Genomic DNA, 21,686 nt, shown 5'->3' with positions numbered 1-21,686 from the left:
TGACGTCACCTAAGGTCCTTCAGCTTCCTGGGCTTCAGCATCTCCTGTTCCTGTTGCAGAGCTGACATTTGTTACTTTGTGTGCCGGAGGACCCTGGAAGACGAGGAATCATGTCTCGACAGACCAACAGAGGGACCGAGAGCAAGAAGATGGTGAGGGGAGGGGCTGCTGCTAGCCCTACAGGTTGTCACTGTGCCCTGCTGTGTGTGGCACCACTATACTGTGCAAACATAAGCTTGTACCCAGTGTGCCAGCCCTGTGTGTGCCAGAGGCTAGAGTCACCCAGGAGTTTACATTGCAGATAGTATTAGTGAGGGAATATAGGGCTTGTCATATATGAGGACGTGCCATAACAAGAGAAGTCCAGTGCAGGGTGCAGGGCATGCTGTGCCATCGCTTGCATATGCACATGATGGATTCTGAACCCTGTTTGCCACCAGGAGGTCCCAAGGGTGCTGACGTGACACCCCTTCCACGTGAGTGGCCGATTTGGAAGTTCTAAGCAGCCATTAGTGTTTTACAGGCTGAAAATATGACCCTGATCTCAATAGAAAGTCGCCTCAGAAATGCAGTTTATGGGTGGACGCACGTATTTTGTGCCGAAATATATGTGAAAATCCGTCATGTGCTGCAAAGCCCGTGTAGAGTCAGCCTGACGGCGCTCTCAAGTGCTAGTGTAAAACCGGTGTAAAAGATTTATTTCCTGAGGAAAATTATTGATTGAACAAAATGCACAGGCTAGGGAATACGCATCTGATCTTTGGGGGTTCACCCTCATTGACCCCCATTAATTGCTAATATGGCCAGGATAAGCAGATGCTTATTCCCTTTCCCGTGTGTAGGGGATAAGGAAACCCTTTAAAGGATATGAACACCTTTTGGGCTATTTATTTTTTTGATTGCACTTAACTTATTTTTGGGTAAAAATCATTTCTGCAGTTGGTCTTTATCAAAAATTTTCTGCCGTTTTTGTGATAAAGGGGTTGTATTATCTCAGAGAATGGGGGCATATTGCTAGGATATGAACCCACTGTCTCATAGGTGCAGGTGCCACCGCTGGGACCCGCACCTATCTCGTAAAACGGAACCGGCAAAGTCCCAGAGGGCGCACCTGCCCTCCATTCATTTCTATGGGGCCGCTGAAAATAGCCAAGGACTGGCTTGGCTATTTCCGTCAGCCGCATAGAATGGAAAGGGAGTGATGGCCCCGCAAGCGCTGTGCACTCCCATTAATTTCTATAAGGATTCCGAAAATAGCTGAACGTGCCGCTTGGCTATTTTAGTCGGGCCAATAGGAAGGCTTGGTGGTGGCCAGGCCCGGCACTGCCGGACACCACTTGGCCAACCTCGCGTTAGGCTTTGTTTTAGAGATAGGTCCAGGTCCCACCTCTAGGACCCGGACCTATCAGACAATGGGGGAGATATGCCCCCATTGTCTGTGATGGGAATACCCCATCGGATGACACTCATATAGAGCTCTTATCTCTGATCTCCTGACCTCATAGACACTCATTATGAATTGTCTGCAAATAGACAGAAATTTAACCCGTTTCACAAAAACAGCTGAAAATACATAATAAAGACCAACTGCAGAAATTATTTTCAGACCAAAATGAGAAGCAATAATTTAAAATTGTCCCCAAAGGAGATCATAGCCTTTAACTTTTAAAGGGGTTTTACCATCACATACAATGGGGGCATATCGTTATTTCCGTCTAGAAATGAACGGGAGCAGGGGCCGCGCCTGTGCTCCCATTCACTTGTATGGGAGTAGCGCTTGGTGGTGGACGGAAACCCGGGGTCCTCCAGCCACAGTTCTACCCGCTCCATTCTCCTTGTAGGTGCGGGTCCCAGAGGTGGAACCCGCACTTATCAGACAATGGGGGCATATCGGAGCGATATATGCCCCCATTGTATGTGATGGGAATACCCCTTTAGGTAAAATTAAAGTTGCAGGAAGAAAAATGACCACACCAGTAAGTTAAAGTTCTAAGAAGGCGGAGACATTACTGTGTATACGTTCTTGTTTCTGCTTACGGCCACCTTGGCTGTGCTTTACTCGTGTGCGGAGCACGTCCTGGCGTCATGCTGCTTGTCTGTGAACCTTGCACTCACTCCTGGTCTCCAGCTTGCTGGCAGCTTCGGTTTCTGACATTAGTCCTGTATCGCCTAACCACTTTTTCCCTCTCTTTCCATCTGCCCACTGCACTCATTGTATAGTATTGGTATTTGCCATTCATTTCACCTACTGCATCTCTGCATCTCATGGTACGTGTCTGCATACACTTTATCTTGCACATTTGTTTAATCCCTGATTTTCATGCAGTTTTAAAAAGCAAAGCTGTTCAGATGCCCTGATCTGATGTAGATTTTATTTTTATTTTTTACCATTTAAGTTACTTGAATGGTCAATTTTTTTATTTTTTTTTACATTTTAATTATACTTGGTGATTTTCTACTTAGCATTGCATGTGTAGCAATGAACAGATTTTTTTTTTTCTTTCTAACCCCATCATCTTGAGTGTACTTGACCATTTCCACAGTGTTTCTCTGCACATTTGTGGGATTATTGTCGCCTTTTCAGTAACATTGAAGGGTGGCGTTGCAGTTGGCACGACCAGATGGTAAGGGCAGTTGGCTGCTATATCAGAACATACAGCAAGCCTGTCCAGTCACCACCTCACTATTAACGTAGTTGTCTCAACCCCATCCATATGCTCTATGGCGGACTTGGGTCACTTATGTATCGTTCATTTAATGACTGCCATGTTTTGCCACATTGCAGAGGAGATGGCTTTGTATTAATCAGGGGCTGTCTTGCACTAGGAGACTTTATATTTTGTGTGCCCTCTTCGAGGGTTTAGTGATCTGGTTATCTAGTAGGAACATTGCAATCAATTGAAAGAAAGCTCTTGACTCATTTGCTTTACTGTTCACAGATTTTTTGGGGATATGAGCAATCTACAAAAAGACTAATATTCAACCAAGTTAATCTTCCCAAGTTTTATTTCTTTATACGTGTGTGTCTGTAAATTCCAGCCATTGATGGATGAAGATACACACTATGGACACTTGAGCATCACACCTATATGAGCTTGTTGGACATCCCATTCAGAAACCATGGGCGTTATTATGGAGTTGGCTCCCCCCCCCCCCCCCCCCTTCCTCCTCCTTTTGCAGCTATAACAGCCTCCACTCTTCTGAAAAAGGATTTCCACAAGATTTTGGACTGTCTCTGTAGGAATTTGTGCCCTTTCAGTGGCTGATTTTAGACAAAATGGTCTGGTTCACAGTTGCCGTTCTAGTTCTTCGCAAAGGTGTTGAAGGGGGTTGAGGTTAGCGCTGTGTGCAAACCAAACTCTTCGGATAACGGGGCAGATTTATCATCGGTTTTATACCCCTCCTTTAGGGGTATGTCCACATGATATTTTAAGACTGTTGTTGAGTTACCGTATATAAAATCTCAGGCAAGGCCTGCACATGTGCTAAAATATTGTAACAACAGTCGCCCCTTTTCTTCCCTGCTGCTTCCGGTGCAGAGCTTTGTTCCCCACCACCACTACTGTTTGTTTCCCTGGCTGCAGGGGTGATGTCTTGTGCACATGGGTCACCACTAGGGATCGACCGATTATCGGTTTGGCCGATATTATCGGCCGATATTGAGGATTTTGAACGTTATCGGTATCGGCATCAATTTTGCCGATATACCGATAACGTATGGGGAACACAGATCGCGCTGCTCTCAGCGCTCTCTGTGTTCCCTCAGCAGCACAGGGGAGAAGGAAGCAGTGTCTCCTCCCCCTGTGCTGCTGCTGCCGCTGCCGCCAATGAGGGGATAGAACATAAGAGGAGGGGAGGGGCTGTGGCCGCTGCGCCACCAATGAAGATAAGCCTTTCATTCATTCATATATACAGGAGGCGGGAGCTGGCTGCAGAATCACATAGCCGGCTCCCGACCTCTATGAGCAATAGCTGCGGTCCGTGGTAGTTAACTCCTCAGGTGCCGCGGATCGCAGCTACCGCTGATAGAGGTCGGGAGCCGGCTATGTGATTCTGCAGCCAGCTCCCGCCTCCTGTATATGAATGATCGATAGACTTATCTTCATTGGTGGCGCAGTGCGCCCCCCCAAGCCCCCCAGTATTAATCATTGGTGGCGCAGTGCGCCCCCCACCCCCATCCCAATCCCGGCCAATAGTAAAAACATTGGTGGCGCAGTGCGCCCCCTCCCCACCCAGTATTAATCATTGGTGGCAGTGGCCACAGGATCCCCTCTCCCCTGCTCCTCCGATCGGAGCCCCAGCTGTGTAAGCCTGGGGCTCCGATCGGTTACCATGGCAGCCAGGACGCTATTGAAGCCCTGGCTGCCATGTTCAGCTCCATGCTGCTGTGTGCACTATGCACAGAGCAGCAGGGACAGTGTGAGATCCTATTCACCCTGATAGAGATCTATCAGGGTGAATAGGACAAAGGTTCTAGTCCCTAAGGGGGTTAAAAGTTAGTAAAAAAAAAACACAAAAATATTAAGTATAAATGAAAAAGATTTATAAAAAAAAAATACACATTAACAATAAACAAAAAAAATACACATTAACAATAAACATATTAATTTTCAGCAGATTTGTGTAGGAATTTATTTTTTTTCTCAAAAATGAAAATTCCCAGAATATCGGTATAAATTATCGGCTATCGGCCTGAAAGTTCACAAATTATCGGTATCGGTATCGGCCCTAAAAAATCAATATCGGTCGATCCCTAGTCACCACTGCAGCCAATCACTGACCTCAGCAGTGATGTCCTAAGAGATTGGCTGCACGGTGACCTCTGTGCACAGTGCAGCACGCCAGACCTGCAGGGTATAGTGAAGTGAGGTCACGGTTATGGGCAATCGAGGGTTGCTCACTGTATTGGATAACCCTGGGCAGGCATGCGGCAGTGAAGGAGAGGTAGACACTAGTTCCTCTGGGGCACACTCGGTATGTAGGGACCAGGCCTGATGGTGGATGAGGTGCCCTGGATGTTGCAGGTGTTTAGAGTGCCTGAGGCAAGGTCCCTTTAAGATTCGTGACGCCAGTGCCTGTAACGGTGGCACACCGGTTTCCAGTAGCAATAAGTGAGGTACACAGGTGGTATAGTGAACCAAACGTTGCTTTACTTATAACAGTCCAACTTTGTACAACAAGATGGTAATGCAGTCCCTTATATCACAAGCTTCACAAGCAGGCTTATTTCAAATACTGGCAGGTATAATTCTGTGCAAGATACTCAGAGGGTAATCAACAACACACTCAGAATCAGGTTGTACCTTCTCCTCAGAAATAGTGTACGCTGTTCTTTAGAACTCCTGTCTGGTTTCTATCCCAAGGCCCGGATGCCTAAATGCTGGCTTTAATCCTTGGTAATTATATCTTCCTCCCGTATTGACTCTTGCTCTTACTTTATAGTTCCTCTGCCCATTAGCTTACTTATCTCAGCTGGTTGCACTGTCTCTGCTTGGCTTGAGGGTAACTGCAGGTTTCTCCCATGAGGTCCCATCCTACTACTGGGGTGTCTCAACTGAGCTAATCCTAGCCTCAGGAGCTTCAGGTAGACTAAGTGACTCCTCTAGTCCCCTGGAATACACTACCCCTCCCCTGTCTGGGCCTACTTATATATATCTAGGGCTCTCTAGCTCCCTCTAACGCCTGGGAGGCTAAACTGCACCCTAACAGGCCTGACACCCAGATAACACAGGGAAATACATTGCATGTAAAACACATTAACCCTTGTGTAGTGCCCACCTTTACCTAGTGGGACACTACAACAGTAAATCGCCACTGCAGGCTTGAAGATGAGGTCAATGGTAGGGAGAAAAGGGGTGACTATGCCTTCTTTCGTTATTTTAGCACTTTTACAGGGGCTTCCTAAGTTTTTATTTAACTTGGACAATCCCTTTTAAGAAATCTCATCCACACACTGAGAACTAAATTGCATCGTAACTTGACCAGCAATGTGGATTTTATATCAGCAACATGTCAATTTATGCTGAGGATTTCCACTGCAGAGGGTATAATCTACAGGAAAATCCATGAGAAAACGTTTCATACAGCAGTCTTACTGAATCTGTCCCAGTGTCCCTATGGATATCTCTTTGTGCCCACTGCGGTCAGTCGGTTCACAAGACTGCAAAATGGTCTGACAGGTTTCATTGCATAAATGGCCCAAATTTTTAGCTGAATACATCTTAGGCTACTTTCACACTCGCGTTTTGGGCGGATCTGTCATGGATCTGCAAATAATACAATAATACAACCACATGCATCCGTCATGAATGGATTTGTTTGTATTATCTGTAACATAGCCAAGATGGATCCGTCATGAACTCCATTGAAAGTCAATAGGAGACAGATCCGTTTTCTATTGTGTGAGAGAAAACAGATCCGTCCCTATTGACTTACATTGTGTGTTAGGACGGATACGTTTGGCTCTGCTGCATCAGGCGGACACCAAAACGCTACAAGCAGCGTTATGGTGTCTGCCTCCAGAGCGGAATGGAGACGGAACGGAGCCAAACTGATGCATTCTGAGCGGATCCTTATCCATTCAGAATGCATTAGGGCAAAACTGATCCCTTTTGGACCGCTTGTGAGAGCCCAGAACGGATCTCACAAACGGAAACCAAAACGCCAGTGTGAAAGTAGCCTTAGTATATTGATTGTGTTCTTACCTCTGGTTCAGTACACTCCACATTTCTTTGCCTCTTTATTTATTTGCATGTGTGCTGCCTTTTCCTTACATCTTGCACCCTCCTAATTGTTTGTGCATGTGATGTGTACAGATTGAAGATCCTGATCTGCTGAACTTATGTTCCTTTTATCGCCCCCTAGAACTCTGAGCTCTTCAACTTGACCTATGGATCCCTGGTTGCACAGCTATGCAAAGACTATGAAAATGACGAAGATGTCAATAAACAGCTAGAGAAAATGTAAGTAACTTTAGTAAGTCTTAACAGTATTGAAAATTAAAGGGAACCTTTCACATTGAACATGGTGTCTGATCTGCAGACAGGAGGAGCTGAGCAGATTAATATATAGTTTTATAGGAAAAGGTTCAGTGTAAGGCTACTTTCACACTGGCGTTTTGGCTTTCTGTCTGTGAGATCCGTTCAGGGCTCTCGCAAGCGGTCCAAAACGGATCAGTTCAGCCCCAATGTGATCTGAATGGATAAGGATCCGCTCAGAATGCATCAGTTTGCCTCCGTTCCGTCTCCATTCCGCTTTGGAGGCGGACACCAAAACACTGCTTGTAGCGTTTTGGTGTCCGTCTGATGAAACTGAGCAAAACGGATCCGTCCTGGCACACAATGTAAGTCAGTGGGGACGGATCTGTTTTCTATGACACAATCTGACACAATAGAAAACGGATCCGTCCTCCATTGACTTTCAATGGTGTTCAAGACAGATCCATCTTGGCTATGTTAAAGATAATACAAACGGATCCGTTCTGAACGGATGCAGACGGTTGTATTATCTGAACGGATCCGTCTGTGCAGATCCATGATGGATCCGCACCAAACGCGACTGTGGTCATTCTGGGCTTTGAAGTAAAGGAGGCGGCCCTATCAGTGATTGGTAGCCTTCCTCTATGACTGTGTATACAGATAGCTGTCAATCACTGATAGGACCGCCTCCTTGATTTCAAAGCCCAGAATAAGCAGAGATATACGATAAATGTATAAATTAGAGATGCTGTATACTGAATCTTTTCCTATAAAACTATATATCAATCTGCTCAGCTCCTCCAGCTCTATAACATGTTGCCTGCAGATTCATTCCCATTCTGATGATGCCAGGTTCCCTTTAAGGCATAACCTGCTTTCCAGCAATGTCGTCTCCAGTCTCTCTTCCTGCTGCTGCTATGTCTGCGCACGCCGTCTCCTCATACTGTTGATCAGCGGGGATGCCAGGTATCTGACCACCGATGAACTGATATTGATGACCTATCCTGAGAATAGGTCCTCAATAGTAAAAGCTCGGACAACCCCTTTAATATTGAAGGGGTTGTCCAGCTTTTCTTTAAGTGATGGCCTATGCTCAGGGTAGACAATCACTAGCTGATTGACGGGGGTCTGGCACCCCACACCACTACTGATCAGCTGTTCAGTCTAGTGCCGGAGCTACAGAGCAGCGTCCATATTGTAGTGGACAGCAATCATAACTAGCTCTGCTTCCATAAACATCAAATTAAACCATTAAAGGAGTATTCTGAGAATTGGGTACTGATGTCCTATCCTCCAGACAGGACATCAATATCAGATCGGAGGGCATTTGACTCCTGACAAACCCATAGATCAGCTGTTTGAAGAGGCTATAATTTCTTAAAGTATACCAGGCACAGTGCCACACATTGAGTAATGGTTGGTATTGCTTAGACATATTCACTTGACATGACTTTACAGGCTGAGGAAGGCAGAAGGTGCACCTCTCCACCAGTTGGTTTACCCTTTTAACAACTGTTCCCTTCACGTCTACAGGACTGCGGATTAGAGAGCTCGGCTATTACAAGGTAGTTCCATAGATTTGAATGGATCAGCGGTACATATGTGCACTACCGTTCCATCCACAGAGTGGACTCGGGGGGCCTGCTTTCTCATAACCTGTGGGGCTCAGAGCAGTCAGACTCCCAATTAACAAGCATTTATCACATACCGTGGCAATAGATGATAAATGTTCATTTCCCACCCCTTTAAAGGGGGTTTTCACTTTAGAGAATCCCTACTAGAGAATACAATGACTATGAGCAGATCACAAAATGTCTCTCTTCTGGGACCCCCAACAATCAGCTTTTATCTGTTGGAGAACCTCTCAGAAAGTGTTCAGTTTCCCTGTAGAAGAAGTTCTATTTTTTTTGCGGGCGGAGACACGGACCATGGGGTTCCGCATCTCTGTGATTGCAGACCCATTCAAGTGAATGGGTCCGCATCCCTACACGGGCCGGTGCATGTGTATTGCGGGGCCGCAATACGGCCACGGGCACACAACGTTCGTGTGCAAGATGCCTCACAGTGTGCCAGTGAGAGTCACTGTTTGTAACTTCTGGTTACTCTGAACATAGGGGACACCCCGCACCCTTCCCCCCCCCCCCCCCCCCCAGGTTATCTGCTAATACAAAATGAGCTATCCATTTGGGTAATCACTCAATATCTAAACACTGGGGATCCAACAACCTACAACTTTACCAATCGGCTCTAGAGGGCACCATGCCCTTTTATTGTTTACCAGGTACAACGCTTGTGTGTTTTAGTAGTAACAGTGCCTAATATTAGAACCTATTATATAGATCATTCAAGTAAACCAGGCACAGCCCTAATGAAAGTAGGGAGCTCTGCCTGGCAAACAACAAAGGGCATGTAGAGATCACCTTGGCCAGATGATTCAGCTGATCATGGAAATGCCATCAACCAGATCCCAACATTAGTCTATTGATGACTTGTCCTAAAGAAAGTCCACTAGTTTTGTATTCCCAGATATTCCCTTTATCTTGTAATTTCCTAATGAGTTTTCTTAAATGGACCACCCCTTTAAAGCGAATGTCTGTGTTCCCTGAATATTGTTTATTTCCTCTAAATAAGATCATAATACTGTGGTGATTCATTTTGACACATATCTCTACAGTGGTTGGAGCAATTGGAGTTCCATATCCACTGCACAGACATTAGATTTAAAAGAGAATAGGCTGGCTACCGGCTCTCACCACCAGAGGGAGCTTTGGAAGTGACTACATACTGTTTGTCCTTGCACTCTGTAATGATATTGTGCTCCCATGCCTTATCTGGTCACAAAATCTCATTTACATGGTGCAGAAACTGTCCACATATAAACTGACGTGACTCTGATTCTAAAATCCACAACACGTCAATACATTTAGCAAATTTTCACTGTGGATTTCACTCCTTTCATGTAATACATGGGGATTTTGCTGCAGATATGCCATAGATCTGCAAAAAAAATCTGCCCCGTGTGCTGGTACCTTAGGCCATGTTCCTACGGCAGGTTTTTTTCATATGGACTTTGGCGTGGAATCCACTGTCAACCTGCCTCCCATTATTTTATATGGGAAATCCACTTTGTAGTGGTTTTTTTTTCGTGTGTTGACTAATAATCTGCGTCACGGAATAAAAGCCAACATTCGTTAGCAATCATCTGGTGGTCTAATACTGCTGCAAATTGCCCGATTAAATTGTCATCGGGCAATTCAAATCTTTTGACAGGTGAAAAAAAAATCATGTCTGATTTAGTATGGGTGAGAGCGATGGTATAATGATTGCTTCTCCTCACAATGTGGAGGAGATTGCTACATGTAATAGCAGCGGTCTCCTCCGCTAGCGGGCAGGCAATTGCCAGGAAGGAACACTTCCTTCCCGACAATCGCCTGTTAAATAGCGCTGCGTAATACAGCCTTTACATTCACTGTATTTCCTTGTTCCTTCTTCATTTGCTCTCTTTATCTGTCTCAGGGGCTACAACATAGGTGTGAGGCTGATTGAAGATTTTTTGGCTCGGTCTAATGTTGGAAGGTGCAATGATTTTCGAGAAACGGCTGATGTTATAGCGAAGGTAACTGCTTCTAATATGGTCTCATGATCTGACTACTACTATATTACCTATCACTGTTACTGCCCTTGAAAATGTCATTTTACTGGTGCAGGTCAAGACGACTTCTCTAAATAATAATGTGTAATGTATTTGGCAGCCCAGTTTATAGCCACATGTGTGTGACTGGAGTCAGAATAAGCCCTCCTTGTAAATGATGTCTACTTTATATATAGACTTAAGGCGAGACTCTCACACAGGGACTCCCTCCTTGGAATGCCATAGAGAAACCTGGAATAATTCTTTTTCCATGTGCTAATGCCTCTTGGGTCTCTTGTGAAAGTTGTTTGGGCAGTGGTCCTCCATGGCTCCCCCCACCAGTGACTGCTCTGCACGTGCCATCATTCCTCGCCAGATCAGCAGAGGCTCAGTCTGCTTCCCATCATGCACTATGTATTTTTCTGCCAGAACCTTTGGCAGACTTCTCAGAGATCAGAATGTTTTTCTACATTAAAACTGTAGCTGCACTATCGTGGAGTGGTTGGACAAGGTGTCTCTGAATGTGCGTGTTCTCTGAAAACAGTTTTCTATGGTGTATGTACTATACATATAGTTGCTGTGTGTTGGGCAGTGACCCATGCACTATACTTGCTACCACCTGGTGTGCAGTTGCTCCTCTCCATGTATGATATTTGTTCCTGACAGCCTTCCCTCAGTTGCATTGCTATGAGTGACATTTCTGTTTCTGTAGTTGACCAGTATGTTCTTTAAAGTACCCAGTGCCTCTGGTCTATAAAGGAAGGAGTGGGAAGCTAGCTTCATTTCAATGATGTTCGATAAGTCATTGCTCCACTTAATAGATTTTGCTGGTGCCACTGGCAGAGGCTTTCAGTACGACGTGGGAATGTATGATTTGGTGCCCATTTAAAGGAAAGGATGACCATGTAATACATAGCCTTGATGAGCCCTCCAGAGAGGGACCCACTCTTTTTATAGCAGTCCTTTACGCCCTGTGATGTTTAAAGGCCTATGTATTGTGCATGGACGGAGGTTCTCCCAATGAAATAGCCACAAGGAATATTTAACTCCTGTCCATATATGTCTGATAGCTGGGACCCCTAACAATCACTAGATTGAGGGTCTCTAGCCTCTCATTCCCCCCCACTGCATGACCTCTTTGAAGAGGAGCTTGAATGGAGTGGCACTGAACATGCTCACCCTCAGTGTTTCATTCAAAGTCTCTTTTGGCCTGGCGGAAATAGTAGAGTACAACACTAGTCTATTACCGTCAGCCCAATAAACATGGATTGGCAGAGCACATGGCCGACCCCTTTATTCAGACTCCTCCCAGTGGACCTGCAGTGAGGAGGAACGGAGGGGTCAGGGCCCTGTACTGGTAACTGGTGAGGGTGCCAGTGATCAGACATTTATCACCTATCCTGTTGGTACAGAGTTTAAGTTGGAGATAGAAGTCGATTATAATTTCATGTGTATATCAGACAGGTTGGATTTCAGCCCAGAAATAGACGCATCATATAGCCAGTGATTCTGTCTTGCTCTTCTTAACTTGCCGCATGCACTCACATGAAGTTCTGTCCTTTAGGTTGACAAGAACAAATTGAGTCAAATTGTCCTTTTTTCCCTAGTAAATATTGTGACTAGTTCTTGGAGTACATATTATAATGATAATGAATTATTATACCCTTTCTATCTCTTGTGTTTGATTAGGTGGCATTTAAAATGTACCTGGGAATCACACCTACTATAACAAACTGGAGCCCTGCTGGTGACGAATTCTCCCTCATCCTGGAAAACAATCCTCTTGTAGACTTTGTTGAGCTGCCTGATAATCATTCCAACCTTATCTATTCCAGTATGCTGTGTGGGGTTCTGCGAGGAGCACTGGAAATGGTAAGGGTTTATACAACTGCAGATGTGGTAGTCCTTTGGTGCTGCTCATGAGCCTTATATTTGACCATGCCCTTTATATGACCCACCCACCCCCATAATGTCATACAGTAAGATGACCAAACAACAGTGCCACACATTGGCCAAAAACCCTTCTATGCAGTTTCCTACCTGACAGTGTTATAGAGCGATGCAAGCATCACTTTGCTCAAAAGTTAGGAGATCCAGCGCCGTACATGATTAAAATGTATGGGCTCCAGAGAGGCGAAAGGAGTTATCACCGAAGTAACGGCATTTGATTATTAAATTTGAAAACCATTTTAAAACGGGTATCCGGAGTCAGCTTTGGTACCGGCTGGTACCTCTGTGCTGAAGTCGAATTTGGAACCAAGTTTTAAAATGGTTTTCACATTCAAAAATCAAATCCTGAAGTTATTCACCGAAGTCCCAACAAATTTGGAGCCCATGCTTTACGAAGATAAACCATCCAAAAAACAAGAATGAACCTGGATCACACCTCCTCATGTTATGCTTTGATCTAATAACTGCTTCTCAGCGCCATAATTAGTATACAGGCCCCTATGCTGCATGCTTACATGAGGCATTAGTACACATTTTTATCAAAAAGCATAAGCCCACTCCCCATGACAAGGTTGCCTTCTCGAGTGGGCACCTACTCCAAATTTCACGCGGCACTGCGTGTCGACCCCTGCACCAGCAGACGGCGGGACTCGGCTGCCAAACAGAACCCCTGCTGTTTGGCAATGCCACCCTGGCACTGGGCCCCACCAATCCACCAGCACAGCATCACAGCAACAATGGCCGCCATGCAGCACCGCACCATGTGAACAGTTGTCAAAGCCCACCTTATCATATGCTCTCAGGAACTCCAACTGAGAGCTGGTAGGAATTTGTGAACCCTGCTAATTAAAATCACCTTGGTCGAATGGGAGGAGTGCTAATACCAGAGAGCAGAGAAAGGAAAGGAACTATAAAATATCCAAAAACAAGAATGAACCTGGATCACACCTGCTCGTGCTATGCTTTGCTCTAATAACTGCTTCTCAGCATAATTAACATAGATTCTCAGCGCCATAAATCTCTCTGTTTGTAAGGTGGCCATACACGGTAAATACATGTCAGTTGATCCGACTGATTTCAGCAGGATCGGCTGATAATCTACTTGTTCCCTAGCCCTAGTCAGGTGGAGGGAAGGGTTGCACATGTTGGATTTCACCGTGTTGACTCTTTTGAGATAAGTCACTGTCAGAATGGATGTCTGCATTATATATATGTTTGATAGCATCGTATTTAGTGGCCTGTGTTTGCGTTATTTCTGGCAGTTCCCATCGAGGTTATAACTTCAACATATAACGGCTTAGTTTGAAAGGTTATTATGAAACGGTGCAGCAATTTTTTTCATCATAACCCTGTGCGTGTGGAGGCATAATATACAGTGGATATAAAAAGGCTACACACCCCTGTTAAAATGTCAGGTTTCTGTGCTATAAAAAAAAAATGAGACAAAGATAAATCATTTCAGAACTGTTTCCACCTTTAATGTGACCTATAAACTGTTCCACTCAGTTGAAAAACAAACTGAAATCTTTTAGGTGGAGGGAAGAAAACAAAACTAACTAAAATAACGTGGTTGCATAAGTGTGCACACCCTCTTATAACTGGGGATGTAGCTGTGTTCAGAATTAAGCAATCACATTCAAAATCATGTTAGATAGGAGTCAGCATACACCTGCCATCATTTAAAGTGCCTCTGATTAACCCCAAATAAAGTTCAGCTGCTCAAGTTGGGCTTTCCTGAAATTTTCTTAGTTGCATCCCACAGCAAAATAATTTCCAAGTCATTAGATATACCATGGAACACAGTGAAGACAGTCATCATCAAGTGGAGAAAATATGGCACAACAGTGACATTACCAAGAACTGGACGTCCCTCCAAAATTGATGAAAAAACTAGAAGAAAACTGGTCTGGGAGGCTACCAAGAGGCCTACAGCAACACTAAAGGAGCTGCAGGAATATCTGGCAAGTACTGGCTGTGTGGTACATGTGACAACAATCTCCCGTATTCTTCATATGTCTGGGCTATGGGGTAGAGTGGCAAGAAGAAAGCCCTTTCTTACAAAGAAAAACATCCAAGCCAGGCTACATTTTGCAAAAACACATCTGAAGTCTCCCAAAAGCATGTGGGAAAAGGTGTTATGGTCTGATGAAACCAAGGTTGAACTTTTTGGCCATAATTCCAAAAGATATGTTTGGCCCAAAAACAACACTGCACATCACCAAAAGAACACCATACCCACAGTGAAGCATGGTGGTGGCAGCATCATGCTTTGGGGCTGTTTTTCTTCAGCTGGAACTGGGGCCTTAGTTAAGCTAGAGGGAATTATGAACAGTTCCAAATACCAGTCAATATTGGCACAAAACCTTCAGGCTTCTGCTAGAAAGTTGAACATGAAGAGGAACTTCATCTTTCAGCATGACAACGACCCAAAGCATACATCCAAATCAACAAAGGAGTGGCTTCACCAGAAGAAGATGAAAGTTTTGGAATGGCCCAGCCAGAGCCCAGACCTGAATCCGATTGAAAATCTGTGGGGTGATCTGAAGAGGGCTGTGCACAGGAGATGCCCTCGCAGTCTGACAGATTTGGAATGTTTTTGCAAAGAAGAGTGGGCAAATCTTGCCAAGTCAAAATGTGCCATGCTGATAGACTCATACCCAAAAAGACTGAGTGCTGTAATAAAATCAAAAGGTGCTTCAACAAAGTATTAGTTTAAAGGGATTCTGTCATGAGATTTGAGCCCTATAAGCTAAACATATGGCCAGGTCCGTACTAATAACATGAATCCTAAACTGCCCTTATTAAACCTGCTTGTGGCTCTATTAGCCCAAAAAACTGTTTTTTATAAGCTGTCACTCACCTACCTAAGGTGCCCAAGGGGTTTTACGTTAACCCAGGGTGCCCGCCCGCACCCCTCGCCGTCTGGTGCCCAGGAAGAGATCATCGAGAACCTCCTTTACCCAAGATGTCGTGTCTGTAGCAGGAGTGGAATAAGGCGTGACACCCGCTATTTCTGTCCTGACTGTGCTGACCACCCTGCCCTATGCTATGGAGAGTGTTTCCGGAAGTACCACACACAGGTACACCTAGCATAGGGATCACATCTCACCAGGACAGGCACACAGGGCTATTAGGGCCCATTCACTCACAGCTGCTGCAAACCTCTCCTTTCACCTGGGATAAAGTGCATAACGTACTTCACCACATCTTTGGGCGATTTGCGCTTTGCACATTGTCCCATGGGGAAGGAGAGGTTTGTTCTATAAAAGGTAAAAAAAACTAAACAAAAAAAAAAATACCGGTAAGTAAAAAAGTTAAATGTTCAGTTAAAAAAGTTTAAAAAAAGTTTCTATGTTCTGTTCAACAGTTAATAAAGTTATTGCTTTGCGGCCTGGTTTTTTCTTTTTTGTTTTGTTTTTTTTACCTTTCAGGTGGACCAACCGATCGACTAGCTGCAGCACTGATGTGCATTCGGACAGAAGCATTGCGCTGCTGTCAGATTACACGCAAGTCGGTGTATGCGGCGCTGCAAGACGAGATTTCTCCTCTGCAGTAAAAGATACGTTTGCCGAGGCATATGAGCTGAGGAGGTGGCGGTGTTCATATACTTTGGCAAACACTTTGTATATATAAAAAAAAAAATCCCGGCAATGATTTATTCATCCACATCGATTGATGTGAATGGAGAAATCTGGTTTGCCAGGGCATACGAGCTGAAGTGGGTATGGATGTTGGGCGGAGCTCCTATGTCCTGGCAGACGCCTTTCCCCTCCTTTTTCTTTTTTTGGCAGAGATTTTTTCATCCACATTGATCGATGCGAATGAAGAAATCTGTGCCGTTCATTTTTTTCTTTCAGCCCAGAGGCTGAACGGAAAAAAAAAATCTCATTACCCGTATGCTCCATATAAGGAGAATAGCAGAAACTCCTAATGCTGGGCATACATGTAATGATTGCGGAGACCCTCAAATGCCAGGGCAGTACAAACACCCCACAAATAACACCATTTTGGAAAGAAGACACCCCAAGGTATTCGCTGAGGGGCATATTGAGTCCATGAAAGATTGAAATTTTTGTCCCAAGTTAGCGGAAAGGGAGAGTTTGTGAGAACAAAATCAAAAAAATCTATTTCCGCTAACTTGTGCCAAAATTCTTTTTTTCAATGAACTCGCCATGCCCCTCATTGAATACCTTGGGGTGTCTTCTTTCCAAAATGGGGTCACATGTGGGGTATTTATACTGCCCTGGCATTTTAGGGGCCCCAAAGCGTGAGAAGAAGTCTGGTTTGTACTGTCTGGCCATTGTAGAACCTCAGGAAACATGACAGGTGCTCAGAAAGTCAGAGCTGCTTCAAAAAGCGGAAATTCACATTTTTGTACCATAGTTTGTAAACGCTATAACTTTTACCCAAACCATTTTTTTTTTTTACCCAAACATTTTTTTTTTTATCAAAGACATGTAGAACTATAAATTTAGAGCAAAATTTATATATGGATGTCGTTTTTTTTGCAAAATTTTACAACTGAAAGTGAAAAATGTCATTTTTTTTGCAAAAAAATCGTTAAATTTCGATTAATAACAAAAAAAGTAAAAATGTCAGCAGCAATGAAATACCACCAAATGAAAGCTCTATTAGTGAGAAGAAAAGGAGGTAAAATTCATTTGGGTGGTAAGTTGCATGACCGAGCAATAAACGGTGAAAGTAGTGTAGGTCAGAAGTGTAAAAAGTGGCCTGGTCTTTCAGGGTGTTTAAGCACTGGGGGCTGAAGTGGTTAAAGGTGGAAAAAGTTCTGGAATGATTTATCTTTGTCTCATTTTTGTTACATCACAGAAACCTGTATGTAAAGCCCTTACAACAATAGGCAAAGACCATGGCCCTACATATGGCTGGTTCCCCTTCAGACCTTAGTATGCATAGGAAATCATAGGCCAGGCAGTGCTTCCAAAAGCAGGCCCTCTTTCCAAAAAGAGAAAAAAGCTGAACCTCTGATGCCTCCAGATTTGTGTATCTCAGACTTTAGATAGAGGGGGTGTCACATCATCTTGTACTCCATGTGGCAGCCATTTGGCTTTCTGCTGGCTGTTAAGGACACGTTTCACTAGCCAGTCCCAAAAGAGACCGCTCCATTGGTGAATACATAATATTGGCATATAATTATTCAAATATATCTTTAGCCGAGAACCTACTTCAAAAAACTGTATGTACTTTGTCTGGGAGATTTATCAAACAGGTGTAAAGGAAAACTGGCTCAGGGCTCTTTCACACCTGCGTTATTGTCTTCTGGCATAGAGTTCCGTCGTCGGGACTCTATGCCGGAAGAATACTGATCAGGATTATCCTAATGCATTCTGAATGGAGAGAAATCCGTTCAGGATGCATCAGGATGTCTTCAGTTCCGGTACGGAACGTTGTTTGGCCGGAGAAAATACTGCAGCATGCTGCGCTTTTTGCTCCGGCCAAAAATCCTGAAGACTTGCCGCAAGGCCGGATCCGGGATCAATGCCCATTGAAAGGCATTGATCCGGATCCGGCCTTAAGCTAAACGTCGTTTCGGCGCATTGCCGGAGCCGACATTTAGCTTTTTCAGAGTGGTTACCATGGCTGCCGGGACGCTAAAGTCCTGACAGCCATGGTAAGTGTAGCGGGGAGCGGGGGAGCAGTGTACTTACCGTCCGTGCGGCTCCCCGGGCGCTCCAGAGTGACGTCAGGGCGCCCCAAGCGCATGGATCACGTGATCACATGGATCACGTCATCCATGCGCATGGGGCGCTCTGACGTCATTCTGGAGCGCCCCGGGAGCCGCACAGACTGTAAGTATACCGCTCCCCCGCTCCTACTATGGCAACCAGGACTTTAATAGCGTCCTGGGTGCCATAGTAACACTGAAAGCATTTGGAAGACGGTTCCGTCTTCAAATGCTTTCAGTACACTTGCGTTGTTACGGATCCGGCAGGCACCTCCGGCAACGGAAGTGCATGCCGGATCCCGGCAACGGAAGTGTGAAAGAGGCCTCAGTTGCCCATAGCAACCAATCGGGTTCCACCTTTGATTTTCCAAAGGAGCTCTGAGAAATGAAAGGTGGAATCTGATTGGTTGCTGTGGGCAGCTAAGCCAGTTTTCCTTAACATCAGTTTTGATAAATCTCCCCCCGTGTGCTTTAATTGACTGTACTATAGGCCGGAGCCATGCTTTAATATATGTAAATTCTCTCTCAGGTACAAATGGCAGTTGACGTTAAATTTGCTCAGGACACGCTGAAAGGCGACAGTGTGACAGAAATTCGAATGAAGTTTATTCGGAGGATTGAGGACAACTTACCTGCAGGAGAGGAGTGACCAAGGGACCAATGTCTTCAGTGACCTTTTGGCAGTCTGAACGAAAACGTTGTCTATAGCCCATTGGAGAGACTCCGTAGTGAATTTCACATGAAAGTCTTAGACAAAGTTACTTGATTCCTTAAGGTTTTGCTTTCTGATTTGTTTTCTTTTTACACTTCTTTGTGAAATTCTCCAGTGTTTTCTTTTACCCTGTCCATGAGAACATTCATGTTGAAGGCCCACCGGTATGTTTCTCCTACAGATTGCTGCAGCATGTTCTGCAGAGTTCCTTACTAAAATGTGTTATTCTGTATTCTGACCCTATTATTTTAGCAGACAGTACGTTTTTTTTTTTTCCTCTCTTCCACTCCAGTTGCTCCCATGCATCTGTGTAATATCTCTGATTGTAGTCAGTAGTGCAAGACTGAGCCTGTGGCCACTTTGTGTCTGCGTGTACCTCAGGACCCATCTGGAAGCTGAGAAGTTCTGGAACTGCTCCAGTACCAATAAGTAGCTTTAAACCTGACAGCCATACCATTGGCATGGCACGTAGAATTGGCTCATTTTTTTTTATTGTCCTCCAGACACAATGAACGTGCTTAGAAAACGATTCCTTACTTGTCTTCTTGACTTCTCGAAACTCCCAGCTGGCGGAAGCTCATTTGTAGAATGGGGGCTGCTCAAAGAGAGAACACCATCCAGTTCTGCTGCTGATTTCTAGAATGAATGCATTATTATGATGTTATACTTTTGTTGTTTTGTCAGCTTGACTTTTACATACAAAACTGTGTGATGTGTTTGGAATAAATCCATTGAAGATGGTGTTTGTAATTACTTGCCGCATAGACAGCTGTTTCTGGTTTTATATCCAAAGTGTCACACTCCCTTCTTGTGGATTTTTCTTCCTTGTTTGGGCTGTGTTTTATAATTAGAAAAATGAGAAAAACTGTTTATTATACATAAATAATATTACTTACTATCCCTGTTATGTTTTATTTTCTTTTTACTTGTTTGACCCTTTAAGGAGTTGTCTCACTAAGCAACTCCTGTAACTCCGCCCAATGCATAACTATACTCGCCCAGTTCCACCTAATAAAATCTATCATAGGGTACACGGTGGGGTCATATAAATCTATCATGGGGTACACCTGTACATCTTGCAATAAGCGAAAAAACCAACTGGTCGTACCACATCCAGGGTGTTACTGGCGTCGGCGTGATGTCCCTGTGGTGATAGAGCAAAAAGAACAATCACATAAGGAAGGAATGGCGACTGTCCATGTTATATATCTAGGAGGGGGCGCTGTACCGGTCCTGTAAGACCGAGGTATCCCAGTGTATAACAGGGTAATCTAGGGAACTTCTCCTTATTGCTACCACACAGTACTAATGCCCACAGTAGTTATGCCCACCTTTGTACCCCTCACAGTAGGTTTGCCCATCTTTGTGCCCCTCACAGTAAGGATGCCCACTTTTTTGCCCCCTCACAGTAGTTATGTCCTCCTGGTGGCCCCCCAGTGCCCTCTCCAGCTCCATGAAAAAAAAAAAATATATACTTTCCTGCTTCCCTGACCTGACGATACGTTCCCACACATATTGCACTGCTGGCTGTGCAGGAGGCTGATTCCCGGGCTTTCAGCACTCCTCCAACAGTCAGCAGCGTGAAGTGTGGCCTGAGGGGAAAGCCTCAGAGATCAGCAAGTTTTCCAAAACACCAGAGAGAATCTGGTGTTTTGGAAAATTTGCATCTTCCTGGGGACTTCAGGCATCTCTAAAAGGAAGACCTCCATCTGGGATTCCAGTATACATCTTGATGAGCCTAATCTAGAGTTGTGCCTATAGTTACCACAACTTTGCAAGGTGAGCAATATTCTGGAACCAATGCTTACCTGATTTAAACTGCATTACCCTATGGTGCGCCTTTATGTTTAAACAGCACAAACTACGCCTGTGGATCTGATCAGAGATCAGCAGGACAGTGAAGCAGGGAGCGGAGGTCTCTATGCTTCACTATGGAAATGAACTGCCTGGTGGTGAAAGAAACTTCTGGAAGGGTGTGCCCCCTCCAGCCTCTGTGCTCGGGGCATGTGCCCCGTTTTCCCCTTCACTTCGCCCCTGATACAAAGCACTTACTAATGTATTGTGATTGTCTACATTGCCTGCTTTGCTGGTTTCATTCATTTTTCTATCACATTATGTCTACACAGTTACTATCCAGGGGTTACGACCACCCTGCAATCCAGCAGCAGTGGCATGCATGGGCAGCAGCTCCCATCCCAGCCACCTTGTATCTGAGCTGCAGTGGTCACCGTAACCCCTGAATATGAGCAGTATATAATGATGTTGAAAAGTCAATCAAGCCAGCGAAGGAGACAATATGCACAATCACAATACATTAGTATAAGTGCCTTGTATTAACTTTCTCTACATGATAAATGCCATTTGCTGAAGTGAGACAACCCCCTTTAAAGCATACCCATTGTTTCACTTAACGTTTCAGGATAAGCTGCCATGTAGCGGTTTTCACCTTTTCATGCTGTCTCTCTAAGGCCAGGGCTACATGGCGCTCTTGGCCACAACACCCGTCACGTGACCAAAGAGAGCTGTTCAGTAGTGTGGCCATTGAACTAATTGGGGTTGCTGTGCAACTCCTAAGTTGCCATGACCCCAGAAATCCCCCCCAAAAATCCAACACTGCTGGATTTTTTTTTGCAATTCTAGGGGTCCCGACAAATTGCAAGTCAAGCTGGTGGATAGAGAATAGTGACCACACCTAGAGACAGACCATTCTCATTATGGAGAAGTAATGAG

At 44.7% G+C, this 21,686-nt stretch overlaps 1 protein-coding gene across 1 annotated transcript; it reads left to right on the top strand.

The window, feature by feature from the left end:
* Positions 1 to 3: 3 nt before the first annotated feature.
* On the top strand, positions 4 to 19,852 carry TRAPPC3 (trafficking protein particle complex subunit 3). The gene is made up of 5 exons (XM_040424394.1): positions 4 to 152; positions 6,865 to 6,962; positions 10,494 to 10,593; positions 12,298 to 12,480; positions 18,774 to 19,852. Exons 1-5 carry the CDS (start codon positions 111 to 113, stop codon positions 18,891 to 18,893), a joined length of 543 nt encoding a protein of 180 aa, XP_040280328.1. The 5' UTR covers positions 4 to 110; the 3' UTR covers positions 18,894 to 19,852.
* The last annotated feature ends 1,834 nt before the right edge of the window (positions 19,853 to 21,686 follow it).

Source organism: Bufo bufo, chromosome 3 (genome assembly GCF_905171765.1).
Source record: "Bufo bufo chromosome 3, aBufBuf1.1, whole genome shotgun sequence".
Taxonomy (NCBI): domain Eukaryota; kingdom Metazoa; phylum Chordata; class Amphibia; order Anura; family Bufonidae; genus Bufo; species Bufo bufo.
The sequence above is the reverse complement of the archived record's forward strand: the minus strand, read 5'-3'. Positions and strand labels throughout refer to the sequence as shown.